Genomic DNA, 13,442 nt, shown 5'->3' with positions numbered 1-13,442 from the left:
TTATGTGCCCCTTAGACTAAATGGACAAAAGTTTTGGGACACCTGTTCATTCTGAAATGAAGGGTATTAAAAATATTTGATCCTGCTTTTGTTGAAGTAACTGTCTCTACTGTTCAGAGGTGGCAACTTTCTGCTTGATTTTGGAGGAGCATTGCAGTGAGGATTTGATTGCAATCAGCAATAAGAGGTCAGTTAGTGAGGTCAGGATGTTAGATCATCACCACCACACCTCATCATCCTCAACTCCAGAGAACACAGTTCTTCCACTGCTCCGCAGCTCAATGCTGGGGCGCTTTATACCCCTCTAGCATTGTCAGCAATGGGTGCTACTTAAGTAGTTCAATGCATTCATTAGAAGGGGTGTCCACAAACATTTGGACATAGTGTATATAACATATAAATTAAGTCCGGCACTAGACTGAATCTCTTTCCAGGAAACCAGTCTATCATGCAGCACAAACCGTGTTACCAGATACTGTAGATACACAAGGTGAGTTGATCTGATCTGCAATCTGCTGAACATCATGTGTGGATGGGGGTGATCTAGCAGCTGAATGACGTGTGATTTTCAGCATCTTCCTTGTGTCGCGCTAAAGTACATACAGCATACAGTATGATAAAGCTTTATTTCTTTTAGTATAATGAATAAAAACACATCCCCCCCAAAAAACATATTTTACATAATGTATATATATATATATATTATTTTATACAACCTGTGCATGTGTTAAAAACCTCAAACCTCAAGCCTCATCCCCAAACAGCCTAGAAACAAAACTAACAGGACTTCATCAGCGTTATTGTCATTATTTGGCCATGCCAGAGAGCCAGCCTAATTTAAAGAGAGAGGGGGCAGCAGGTTCTTCTTCCTGATTGGCTAACTGCCTGAAAAGGTTTCCGGGACGGAAGCGGTCTTCTGGAGCTGGAGCGGACGAGGGAGCCGCCTGAAAGCACAAGAAAAAATACAAGGTAAAAGGCCGCACCCTCGCCGAGCTCTATCCCACATGTTCAGTGCTTGTTCAGTTGGACACTGGAGCCACGAGGCTAATGTAGCTAACAAGCAATAGAAGCCTAGGTACACAAATTAGCATGATGCTAACTGCATGCTGAAATCATCACACACACACACACACTCCTGCAACTAAAAAGCTACAAGCTGCAGCTCAATCCTGAAGCCTGAGGTCCATGTCTATAGATCGCAGTGGGTCGTACAGGGTCAGGAGCCACATCAGCAAGTCTATTAGAGATCACTGAACACTCCACACCCTTTGAGGAGGCCTCGTAGCTTAAGTGCTGCAGGTAAAGAAGCAACTTTTAGCAAAAAATAAATAAATAATTTGTATAATTTCATATAGATTTATTTATTATAAAATGATTTTAAAAAAATGGCTGTAATATTATAGGTCATGCATTTTCCAATATTCATGATTTCTGCAAAAGAGGAGAACCTTCAAACTACAGCACACACACTCCACTCACAGCCAAAGCTGAGCCAACAGCTGCTCGGCTTCAGACCCAGTAAATACTAGGAACTGCCAGTAAACGTTAAAACATCTGTAGTAGATCAGGCTGAAGCCCAGCTGCTCGCGCTCTGCTGTTCGCCACGCCGATTATTGGGGTGTAGAGAAGTACTGCCAATAGAATAGGACTCTCTGGAGCAGATACACCTGATGAGTCTATTGGCTCCATGCTGCCTAATGCCAGGCGTGGGCTAGAGGGGTATAAAGCCCCCCAGCATTGAGGAGCTGTGGAGCAGTGGAAGAGCTGTGTTCTCTGGAATGATGGTGGAGAAGCTCCATCCAGTACTTTTAGGAAGAGTTGGGGAGGATGAGGTGTACTCATAATCTATCCATACATCACTGGCTCTACACTCTAGTGGACATTCACCTGCAGAAATGAAAATGCAGCCCCTAGAACCCTTCATACATGGAATAAAAGAACTTGGTCACTCACATTCACAGGATTTTCTGCTTCAGGTCAACTAATACAACTACGTTATTGCTAAAAATAAATGCAGATAAATATGATTAACTGTTTGATAGCCCTAGTGAATACAAAAGCAAAGCTGTCTCTTGCAAACCACACTGCAAGCAAATCCACAGCAAAACCACACAGCATTAGATCATCACCCAGAACCTCCAGATCTTCTGCTTCATCCTCTTAAGACTTCATAACTCAAAACTGAAAAGCGCAAAGCAAAGAAACTGCTGATTTATAAAGGAAAGAGAAATCATAGTCTACTGTAGCTTCATATTTACACTGTTCTTCCGCATTATTAACTTCTTAAAGCCAACAGTAATGAGTCAGTTATTAATCCTACAATAAAAATTATGTTTTATTACAGTATTATACTGGATTTTGTGGCGTTCCACAGGGTTCTATTTTAGGTCCTATAAAAACGTGGTGTAAATTATAATAGCAAGGAGGTGTGGGCTTATGTAAAGGGTTTACAGGGTTAACGGGGTTAGAAAAATTATTCTGCTTGACTAAGCAAAATGTTTCACACACTCTCTAAACCATAATCAGCACTTACGAGTGGTCTAGTGATATCTGTCGCTCGAGTAGCTGATTTGGCTTTCCGGGAATTGGTCATGCTCAACGGCAGCAAACCAAACCTACCAAACACAAAAAGAGGAGAACAGTAAAAACACAGAGAATATTCTAATCCAAACCATGTTACTCAAATGTTAGAAAGCTTTAATAAACACATAATTACAATTATAAATATATTAAATAATAATAATAATAATAATAATAATAATATCACTGTATTTATCAATTATGCTTCATTACTAAATCTGAAAGGGGAATTCCACTGTGTTTCACTCTGCATAATTGAGCAGTTAAGATGTAAACTGAGTCATTCTGAGTCATTCTGTTTGGTGGGTTCGAGCTGAATAATTATTGTGGTGGGAAATATGGCAAAATATTATACCATAATACAGACAGTTGTATTATGATACACAAAAAAGTCCAATAACACAATTGATCACAATAAGCCATCCTCATACTGTTCTCCTCTGCATGAGGTGTACAACACATGCTCACCGGATCTGGCTGCTGGCCAGAGGAAGGATGTTGTACGGTTCCTGAGAGCTGACGCTGCTGCTTCTGGGAGCAAACTGCTTCTCTGTTCCGGTTAAAAGACCTAAAAGCACCTGCAAATGACATTAACCTTCATCATGACGAGGGAAACAACTGAGATAACAAGATAACAGCAACATTAACCTCACAGAGGAACACTTCCCACGGGATATGAAGTGAAGTGGAAGTCTTCTTAAGCCCTTTAAAAGACTGTTTACATTTTCATTATGACCTGATATGACCGGATCTGAGGGACTATAGGGGAAGACACGCCCACACTAGTCGTAATCACCTAATCAAGCCAACAAATAAGTACATTTACTTTAAACTGTCATCTTTGTTAGTAATGGTGATGAAGACACTGCCTGATGCTGGAGACACTCTAAGATAAGTGAGAACGGCGTCTCCGTAGTAGCGCTGCTGCTACTGTACTATGGAGCTTTGGTGGTGGAGCTGCAGGAGGAGAACCTCTCTCCAGAACTGCTGCTGTGTAACGCTGCAGAACCCATAGAGTCATATTAGTGTAAAATCCTGTAGTATTACTCAACCACCTCAGCCCACATGCTGCTACACCTTCAGATCAAGCTTCTGCAGCTTGTCGGAGCTTGTCCAGAAATGCATGTAAAAAGCATGTGCTTCAGGGATTGTTCAAAGCGCAAGTTACATTTCCTGACTGTAGGGGGAGCCCAGGAGCAGGGAATGCCAATTCTCCATAATGCTGCTTTAAGCACATTTACTTTCAGCCGTCAGATCAGACAGTCTGATTGCTGGAATCTCCTCCTCCTCCTTACCGAGGTCCTCTGCGTGAGCCGGTTCAGGTTGCTGTTCAGATGAGGGGTGAACACGTCCAGGTCAAACGGGTCAATATGGCTCTCCAGGGAGTCGCAGAGCTGCTGGATCCTAAAAAGGGGAACGCATCATACACATCATCCGTTCTGACTGGTGCTGTGGAGAAGAGGTTAATGGGGGAAGGGGGCGGGATGGTACCTGGGGTCCTGTTGTGATCGGGAGCTCTTCCCCTCCTCCAGCCGAGTGCCCAGCGTGGCCGAGAGGACGCGTAGGTCAAACAGCAGCTGCAGCGCTCTGTTCTGGGTGATGGGGGGCGCTACATCCTAAAACACAGAGACAGATAAGCATTGAAATTCATGGGGGAAATAAATAATGGAAAAAAATGTACATAAAAAAAAGAAAGTAGGACGGAAAAAATAATAAAAATAAATACAAATTAAAACATTAAAACAAAATTTTTTAATAAAAATAATAATACTAATGGTCAGACAGAAAGGTGGCGAGTCAGAGAGCCGGATGACCACAGCAGAGTAGGTGGAGCTCTCACCTTGCCCTCCGAGTGCTGGGTGAGTTTTTCATACTTGTTCAGCACCTGATCCACACAGCCTCTCAGCAGCTCCAGCAGAGTGACCTTCGGCAGAGCGTGACCCCCAACCCTGTTCACCTCCAGACACAGCTGGAACAGCAGAGACTGAACATACCAGGACGGCTGTGGAGAGAAAACAAAATGACTGTGGTGTTCCTGTATCCTGTAACACACACTCCATCACCAATCAGCCAAAACATTAAGAACACTGATGATCTGGGTCCAGTGGCTCCTGTCGGTTAGGGGGTGAATCTACATATTAGGCAGAGAGTGAAGAACAGTCAGTTCTTGAAGGTGATGAAGGTGCTGACGCAGGAAAAAAAATGGACAAGCGTAAGAATCTGAGACACTTTGACAGGAAGAACCAAACTGTGATGTTCTAGATACATGACTGGGTCAGAACATCTCCAGAACATCAGGCAGATCTTGTGGGGTGTTCCAACCTACAGGACTTATTAAAGGATCTGCTGCTTCAGAGGTCTTGTGGGGTCCATGCTTAGATGGCCCAGAGCTGTTTTTGTGGCGCAAGGGTGACCAACACAATATTAGGCAGGAGGGGAATGGTGTAGGACACTGTGTAGGGATAGGGATTAGATATCTATATAGGACCTCTGCAGCGCCCCCTAGGGTTCAACTCAGCTATAGATGTGACAGCAAATACCTGTGGCCAGCCTGCATTCTCTAACACGTTGAGGGTATCAGTGCTCTGCTGATGCCGAGCTGTTTACCTGTACAGGTAGGTGGATTTTGGACATGATCGTGTTTCCTGACTCCGCCTCCTCCTGGATCTCCAGCTCCTCCCAGTGAGTAGCCGTAGCCAGGACTGAGCCGGCAGAGTCAGCGTGGAGAGCAGCTCCAAAACGGCCCACCAGCACCTAACAAAGACACACACAGACACACACACACAGACAGACAGATCAGAACATGACCACAACACTGAGAGTTCCAGATCCTGCCACAACAGTTCAACAGGGTTTAGACCAGGACGTTGATTGGCCAACTTCAGAAGGTCAAAAGTCTTTATGGTAGTTTTTAGGGTAGAAGTGAGGTAGACGTGTTTTTGTGCTCTGGATCAGAGACGTCTTTGAGAGAACATCAATCAATTATCCAAAGCCCTATAGCAGGTATACAGAACCTCACAGTGGTTAACAATAATCTATATGTAGACCTAAACCTAGTCCAGACCTAATCACTACTGAAATGTGGAGGCAGGTCCTAAAACACACAGTTCACACAAGTGTGCCTGAACTGAAGGAGTGCTGCAGGGAGGAGTGGCCACAGTGTAAGCAGCTACTGAAGGGAAGGGGACACTCACTTTCACACAGGGCCAGTCGCTCACATGGTTGTATTTGTTATTAGGGGAGGGTTTAACATGTGATGCCAGTTTGAGCACAAATTGAGGAACTCAGATGGGGGGGGAACTCAGATGTTCCTGTTACTAAAGCTGTACTGTGGATGAAAGTGTTATATTAATACGGGTATTGATCACTGTGATGATATATTTGCTACTGAAATCAATTGTCACAACCATTACATTTACATTTACAGCATTTAGCAGAGCTCTTCTCCAGAGCGACTTACAGAAGAGCTTCACTGGTTACTAAAAAATAACAAGTCAATATGGAGACCATAATACCCTACCCATTATCAGTAGTGTTGTAGCCAAGGCTGAGTCAAGACAGAGATAATATATATGACATAATAATAATAATTATAATAACATAAAACAGCTAACAGTCTAACTTTATTGTTAAATATTAGTCTTAGCCAAACTTTGGCAGTGTAACTTACGGTAGCAATGGTGGCAATTCTGTGTCCCTTCTTCTGTAATACTTAACTCTCAGAATGTTCCACATGAAGCCCAACTGAATATAAACCAGCTCCATCCACTCCATCCATTCTTATTAATAAAACTACAAATCTGAGCGTTCGCTGGAATCTGGCATTAATCGGCACGCTCACGGCCATGGATTCTGTGGGCCCGCTTTCCTCTATATCTGCTGTGTTCTGCTACGTGATGCTACACACCACTGCGCAGTGCGTCTGCTACCCGGGGTACGGTGTTCAGCACGCTCTCCCTCAAACTCGACTGTTATTCAATAACCATAAAATTAAAAGTTCAGTTTCTAATTAACGTCTCCTCAGACAGACGCACTGGACTTGGCTGGTCTTGGCGACAATTTTCAAGTCCACCTCACTCGAGATTTCAAGTCCACCTCACAGATTCCAAACGCGGCATATATATATTAAATATTATATATATATATATATATATTTTTTTTTTTTAATAAAATTTTTGAAATGGATATTTCCTGTGTTTTCTACTCCAGTATAACCAGTTCCTCTGAATTCTGAATCGATGTGTGTGTCTAACCTTGGATACAGCATTGCTCCAGATGCGATACGCCTCCGTACTGCAGGTCAGCAGCTCGTCCTTCAGCCCAGCCCATTTCACCTGAGCTGGACTAAGCTCCACCCCTCTGACGGCACTGCCTTTGCCCAGCTTTTTGCCCTGCCGGGGGGTTCCCCTGCCCGCAGCGTCCGCGGCGTCCGCGGCACTGCCCCGCTGACCGAGAACACACTGCCTCAGGCTGGGGCACAGCTCCCCCAGCGACTGACACAGCCGTGCCATGAACAGCACAGAGCTCATCCGGCCCGACCCGACGGGCTCTGCCTGCTTGGTCAGCTCAGAGCGGACACTGGAGAGGATGTCCCTGACACAGGCCAGACAGTGCTCCCTCAGAGCCTCCTCCACAGCCGCCGCGTCCGTGAAGCGGTTAAAAGAGGAGGAGCCTGGAGCAGGTGCACTCTCAGGCTGATCTGTGCTGGGGGTCTCCGGAGGCAAATAGTGCTGCAGGTCCTCCAGCTTGGCTTTAAGTTTGGAGTCGAGAGCAGAGCAGAAGGTCTGGACGCAGGGCGTGAGGGCCAGGGTCTTCATGGACAGGCCGCTCTTCACATGAGAATATGGCTGCGCGATAGGGACAAAATATTAGAACTGCATTATATGACCATATGAATACACTGGTCACACTGAGCAGCCAGTACACTGTACCTGTGGACTGCGCTGGGACACGCTGACCCAGGCTGCGTCACTCGGCAGGTCTCCCTGAGACTCCGCCCACAGAAAGGCAGCCACATCGCTCTCGTACTGAACCCCACGGCCTGCAGGCTGAGACTGAGCTTCCAGGTCACGCAGGGCGGAGGACAGGAGCTGCCTGGAGCTGCTGGAGATCCCCTCTGCGCCCTCCTGAGTGATCGCCTGTGGGTATAGGAGGAGTTTCTGACACACTGCACACATCTGCACACATCTGCATCCTGTCCAACAAGCCTGCAGAGCTCATCCAACCAGCAGTATGTTCAATATTAACACACAGCAAATAAAGGGGGTGTGACCCACCACTGTGAGGAACTCCCTCAAAGCTGGAGGTAGGTGGACCCATCCTTGGTGTAAAGACACCTTAACACACAAGTCTGTTGTTCTGCACTGGTGTACTGACAACCATAGATTTTATTTTTACCGCAAGCAAATGAGACATGACGTTATACTGGAGCTGGGCGATATGAAAAAGTTTTATAATCATGATATTTAAAGACATTTTTTATGATATTTAACACAATATTTTATCATGTAGACAAAAATGCACCAACTGTGTACATTTTTTAAAAACTGCTTTACGAATACTCTTCCAAACTCAGTATCGTGATTTTTACTGAAAATATGTTTCACTTCATTTATTAATTAAATAAGACTCTCTTTCTAATGAAACATGCAGATAATCAGTGCTCTTTAAGCGATACGATAAGGTACTGTCATACTGGCATATTTATAGATCCCAGTTTTAGACATTACCTAACTTTACTTAACATCTCCAGATCTTTTTTAATGTAAGCGAGGGATCTGTTGACTCAGAGTACCTCAACGCGGACTGTCAGTCAATACCAATCAGATCCGATCTTTGATTTTATACCAATACAGAACCACATCGCAGGTAAGAGATGCTGTTAATAAACACCAATAAAATCCTGTGTGTGTGTGTGCGCGTGTGTGTGCGTACCTTCAGGCGCTGTAGGAACAACTGCTGCAGCAGGTCGTCCCACAGACAGAGCGGTTTGTCCAGCAGCCGCAGGCACACAGCGCCCCAGTGCAGGCTGATGGACTCGCTGCTCAGCAGCTCCCACACCGCGTCCCGGATCGCAGCCAGAGCCTTCAGGGTCTTCACGTACACCAGCAGACTGCTCACACCAGCGCGGATATCCTCCTTACACCTGCACACGCAGCAGAGGAAATGGAAACATAACTAGTTAAAGCATTAATCATAGCCATAACATTAAAAGTACCTGCCTAACTAATGCCGTGTCGGTCCCCTTGTTTAGCCACAACAGCTCTGACCCATCAAGGCTCCACAAGACCTCTGACTAACTTTTGGTAGGTACTGACCACTGCATATCGGGAATACCCCACAAGACCTATGATGAACTGACTGTTCACTTGCTGGCTAATATCCACCCCTTGACAGATGCAATTGGTTTTAAAGTGATGGCTGATCAGTTAATAATAAGTAAATTAATAAATAAATAAACACAAAAAAAACAAGAGGGTCAAGTAGTACGACCTCAGCCCACTAGTCCCACAGACTGAAAAAAAACAGTCACAGAGGAAAGAGGTGACCACTTTAAAGAAAGCTCCTTATCCGAGAAACACCAGCTGGGATTGGGAAGGTCCAGTGAAGTCCATGGCTCGGGAGCAGTGCGGTTCTGAGAGTGGAGTAGGATGTAAAGGGCACTCACGTGTCGATCCACTGCTGCAGCGTGTCTCGGAGCTGGTCTCGCTGTATGGGCTGGGCCAGTGTGCGGAGGACAGGCTGGAAGTCTGTGACTGAGGAGGGCAGATACTTAAACCAGCTGCCCGCGCTGCCCTCGCCATGCAGGACCTTCTGGCCTTTAGCTGCAGCACAGAGGCAATACACACAACCATCAAACATCAACAGCCCTCCAATACAACAGCTGGATGATAGGATCAGCTGATACTTGATGACCTCTATCCTTTTTTTCTTTAGGAAAGTTATTATAATAATTATAATAACAATAATAATAACAATAATAATACTAATATAATAATAATATTCTTCATTTATTTTGCACATTAAAAATGCATCTGAAAGTGCTTTATTGATTAAAAATGTGTAAGTATGGCCCTGAGTGGTATGGCCTCGCTCTTTCCAGGGTGGGTAGATGGCACTTTCTGCCCACATCACTCCAGTGCAACGCTGGCCGACACTGCCCTCTGCTGACCGATGCATCAGTGCCGGGTACACAGCGCCGGTTGCCTGGTGCTGTTGCATCGGAGCGGTTCTGAAAAAGTGGCGCTGGCTGGCTGCACACGTGTCGGAGAAGGCGTGTGTTGGTATTCACCCTCCCAGTATCAGGACCATTACAGGAGATGGTGAGGAATATGTAGGGGTTGGGTAGTTGGTAATTGATCCATATTGGGGACAAAATGGGTTAAGATCCAGATTCCAGATCACATGGAAGCAGATGAAAGCAGGCTGAGAGCAGGCGGCTCACCAGCAGACGTGGTGGAGGTGACGTTTTCCAGGGTGGTGAAGAGTAACCCACAGCTCAGCCCAGGCTCCGTCCCGCGGCCCTCTGGAGGCAGGTAGAACACAGCGTACGCCTGATACAGGGTGGTCACCAGCAGCTCCACCAACGAGCACACCTGCGCTTTAATCCCAGCTCCTACAGCAACAAGAACATATAATAGAGGTAAATAATAAACAGAATTAAATGACTAATACTGCTGCTGCTGCTAATTATAATAATAATACTGCTACTACTATTAAAAAATAATAATAATAAAATAATAATAATAATTAGAAGAAGAAGAAATATAAATAAAAATATAATAAAAAATATAATGTAGTAAATATATACTACTAAGAACATGTGTGTGTAGGATTATATATTACACAATAAATAATAATAATAATTAGAAGAAGAAGAAATATAAAAATATAATGTAGTAAATATATACTACTAACAATGTTATATATACACGTGTAGGATTATGTATTGTATAATAGTAATAATAAACATAATAATAAATAATAATAATAATAATAATAATACTGCTACTACTATTAATAAAATAATAATAATAGGATTATATATTACACAATAAATAATAATAATAATAATAATACTGCCACTACTATTAATAAAAATATAATAATTATTATAATACTAAATATAATAATATCTCAATCACTTTAGTCCTTCGTGAGGTTCTAGATAGGAGCAGTAGTGTGTGCAGAATAACAGAAAACCTCACTACACAAAACGGGTTCTACGCTGTACTGAGAAATGGCTCTTAGGATCATAACAACAGGCCTTTATAGAACCATCTACAAGAACCCTTTAAGCAAGCAAAGAACCAGGGTTCCACTACCATTACAGGTACTTATGGTGTGTGTGTGTGTGTGTACCATGTTGGGGCTGGTTGAGAAGCTGCTGAATGGAAGCTTTCCTGGCCAGCAGGAAATCAGCGAGGGCCTGTCGGGGCGAGCTGTCCTCCAGTAGCATGGTGGACACCAGAGCTTCAGCTATGGCCTGATCAGACACTGCCCGGCCTCGCAGCACCGACTTACTGTCCAACAGGATGGTGGATCTGGAGGAGGAGGAGGAGGAGGTAGAAGGTGGAGAGGAGGTGAGGTTGTTAAACAGCGCTCTCTAAATGACTTGATGGAACAAACCCTTGTATCTCCCTCTTCATTATTTAAAATACGTGTCAAAGGAACGTCTGCTACATGTACCTGAAGTGGCCGGCGGCTGCCACCTGCCGCACCAGTATGGGGAAGCGCGAGAGGACGGGGCTGTAGAGTGGACTGCCTCCGTCCAGGTGCAGCTGGCTGTGGAGGTGACAGCACAGCAGGTAGAGCTGCGTGGCCTGCAGGTACTGAGAGCCCTCCATAGCGCTCCATATCCGCTCAGGTATCTCCAGGAGGAGCTTGATCTGAGAGGCTATGGTGTAGAACTTCTCTTTGGACTGTCTCTGATCCTGCCGAACACACAAACGCACAAACCGATGAGCTCTACTCTTCTGAAGCAGCTAGAGAGACCCGGGTGCCGACAGCGCCCCCTTGTGGAGACTCTTAATTATAATATTTGTATGATATTAAAGCAGCTATATAAAACATCAGCAGAGACAGTTCACGTCGTAAAGCTACTTTTTCTGAAACACTGAACTGCATTTTATGTCCAAATGTTTGTGGACACCCCTTCTGCCAGTAGAATAGGACTCTGTTGAACCTGTTGGCACCATAAATTTATGGCTGACTTCAAAAGAAACAATGAAGTATGTGTCTCAATACTTTTGTCCAATGAACATTAAAGCACTTAAAGGGGCAGTTTGAAAAAAATCCAATCCACATGATTGATCTCTGAGCGCAGATTCAGCCGATCAGTCAAGACGCGTTTGGGATCTGACATGTGCTTCTTTAATTTACATCAGGAGATGCTAGGCTAACATCGCTAACAAACACTGGTCTCAGGCTGTCACCAGTCTTAGCGCTGCAAACATGAACTTCTCCGCAGAGCTGATCTTTAAAGTAACGCTTCCAGTTTTAGCTTAAATGTTAATTAGGTCTTTCATTTGCATGCAAACACAGGCTGCTTTTAAAGCAAAGAAATGACCACTTTACAAACTTTACTCAAAGTTTATAATTAACAGAGACCCACACAGGGTCAGAAATCCCATAATCAAGTCTATTAGAGAATACTGATCACCCACACACACTTTGAGGAGAGTGTGTGATGATCTAGACCAGCAGTTAGCATCACGCTAATTGGTGTACATAGACTTCCATTAGCTTTTTAGCTACATCGCTAGCTAACACTGCTAACGGCTCCAGGACATTACCTCCAGCTTACTGAGACTCTGCGGAGGGGCTTTGGTCTGCTTGAGCTGCTGGCAGTACCGGTCCATGCCCTGGATGCACCGGACCACACTCTCCGAGCACTGGCGCATCTCCCCTATAGTGTCCGCGGCGTCGATCAGGTCCCGGTACCGCTCCCCCACCATCTGCCGGAGCTCCTCTTTCTTCTGCTCGATCTCCCCTCGGACTTTACGCTCGATGGCGCGGATCTCGTCCGTGCTGTACCGCTCGAACAGCACGTTCGGGTCCTTAATGTCCGAGACCCGGAGCGAGTGGGCCGGTACCGAAGCCATGGCTCTGTAGTTCCGTAGCTAGACGCGGAGGAGAGGAGAGGTGGGGTTTGTGTTTTTGTTTGTTCCCCACCCGTATTCACGATGTCCCGCCTTTCAGCAGCTCGGATTGGTCGGTAAGTTGCCGTTCCTGCGCTCTGATTGGCTAATAGTTCCTGCGTCGCTAGAAGAAGCGGGCTAAGTGTAACCCACTAGCCAATCACAGCGCGAGGGGACGGACGTTGTGCGAAAACGGGTGGGGGGAAGAAAGCAACGCCAGCTCCACGTCAACACAGGTCAGAGGTTTTGAGGATTGAACTGATAAACGAGAGAGCTCCCCCTGCCGGCGAGCGGAGCTCCCCCAGAGTCTGCACATTACACTTGTTATTAATTTCATATTTTTTAGCTTTCTAGCAGATTAAGTGAGTTTTTTTTTTTTACTAAATGTGCTCATCCCCCCTTTTAATTAATCAATTAATCAACCTTTATTTTCAGATGGAATTACACTGAGGAACTAAAATGAGGGTGAGGCCAATTTTAATGTAGCCAATTATTTACAATAAACAGGGATTGAAACAACATAAAAATAACATTTAATCAACTTATTTTAATATGGAATGACCATATTAAAAAGATTAAAATCAAACCAACCAAGATAAAATAAAATGATGGGTGTATAAAATTAACAAATTAAGATTTCTGTTAGAAAAACAAGAAAATAAATAAAAAAACATAGAACTCCTAAACCATTTAAAAATAATTAAAAAAATTAAAAAAATAATA

At 44.5% G+C, this 13,442-nt stretch overlaps 1 protein-coding gene across 2 annotated transcripts; it reads right to left on the bottom strand.

Annotated features, from left to right (window-relative positions):
• Positions 1–609: 609 nt before the first annotated feature.
• Positions 610–12,703, bottom strand: cog1 (component of oligomeric golgi complex 1). 2 transcript variants are annotated; one of them, XM_072694152.1, is made up of 16 exons: positions 12,375–12,703; positions 11,269–11,513; positions 10,942–11,123; positions 10,025–10,195; positions 9,248–9,404; positions 8,515–8,725; positions 7,512–7,718; positions 6,834–7,427; positions 5,188–5,334; positions 4,421–4,582; positions 4,072–4,196; positions 3,876–3,984; positions 3,049–3,158; positions 2,534–2,615; positions 2,130–2,181; positions 906–944 (listed from the first exon to the last, which is right to left on the bottom strand). In XM_072694152.1, the coding sequence occupies exons 1-15, from the start codon at positions 12,681–12,683 to the stop codon at positions 2,176–2,178; spliced, it is 2,817 nt and encodes a 938-aa protein (XP_072550253.1). In that variant the 5' UTR covers positions 12,684–12,703; the 3' UTR covers positions 906–944; positions 2,130–2,175. The 2 variants fall into 2 exon arrangements, with proteins under 2 accessions (XP_072550252.1, XP_072550253.1); XM_072694151.1 differs by lacking the exon at positions 2,130–2,181 and having other exon boundaries at positions 610–944.
• Positions 12,704–13,442: the final 739 nt, after the last annotated feature.

Source organism: Salminus brasiliensis, chromosome 12 (assembly GCF_030463535.1).
Source record: "Salminus brasiliensis chromosome 12, fSalBra1.hap2, whole genome shotgun sequence".
NCBI lineage: Eukaryota > Metazoa > Chordata > Actinopteri > Characiformes > Bryconidae > Salminus > Salminus brasiliensis.
This window is presented reverse-complemented; position numbering and strand designations above follow the sequence as displayed.

What these genes read in the sequence shown, in the direction of transcription:
- cog1 (XM_072694151.1), bottom strand. Translation starts at nt 12,683, where the DNA reads ATGGCTTCGGTACCGGCCCACTCGCTCCGGGTCTCGGACATTAAGGAC. An exon ending in CGATCACAACAGGACCCCAG is followed by an intron (nt 3,985 to 4,071) that starts GTACCATCCCGC and finishes TCCCCTTTTTAG; the next exon opens with GATCCAGCAGCTCTGCGACT. An exon ending in CAGATATCACTAGACCACTC is followed by an intron (nt 945 to 2,533) that starts GTAAGTGCTGAT and finishes TTGTGCTTTCAG; the next exon opens with GCGGCTCCCTCGTCCGCTCC.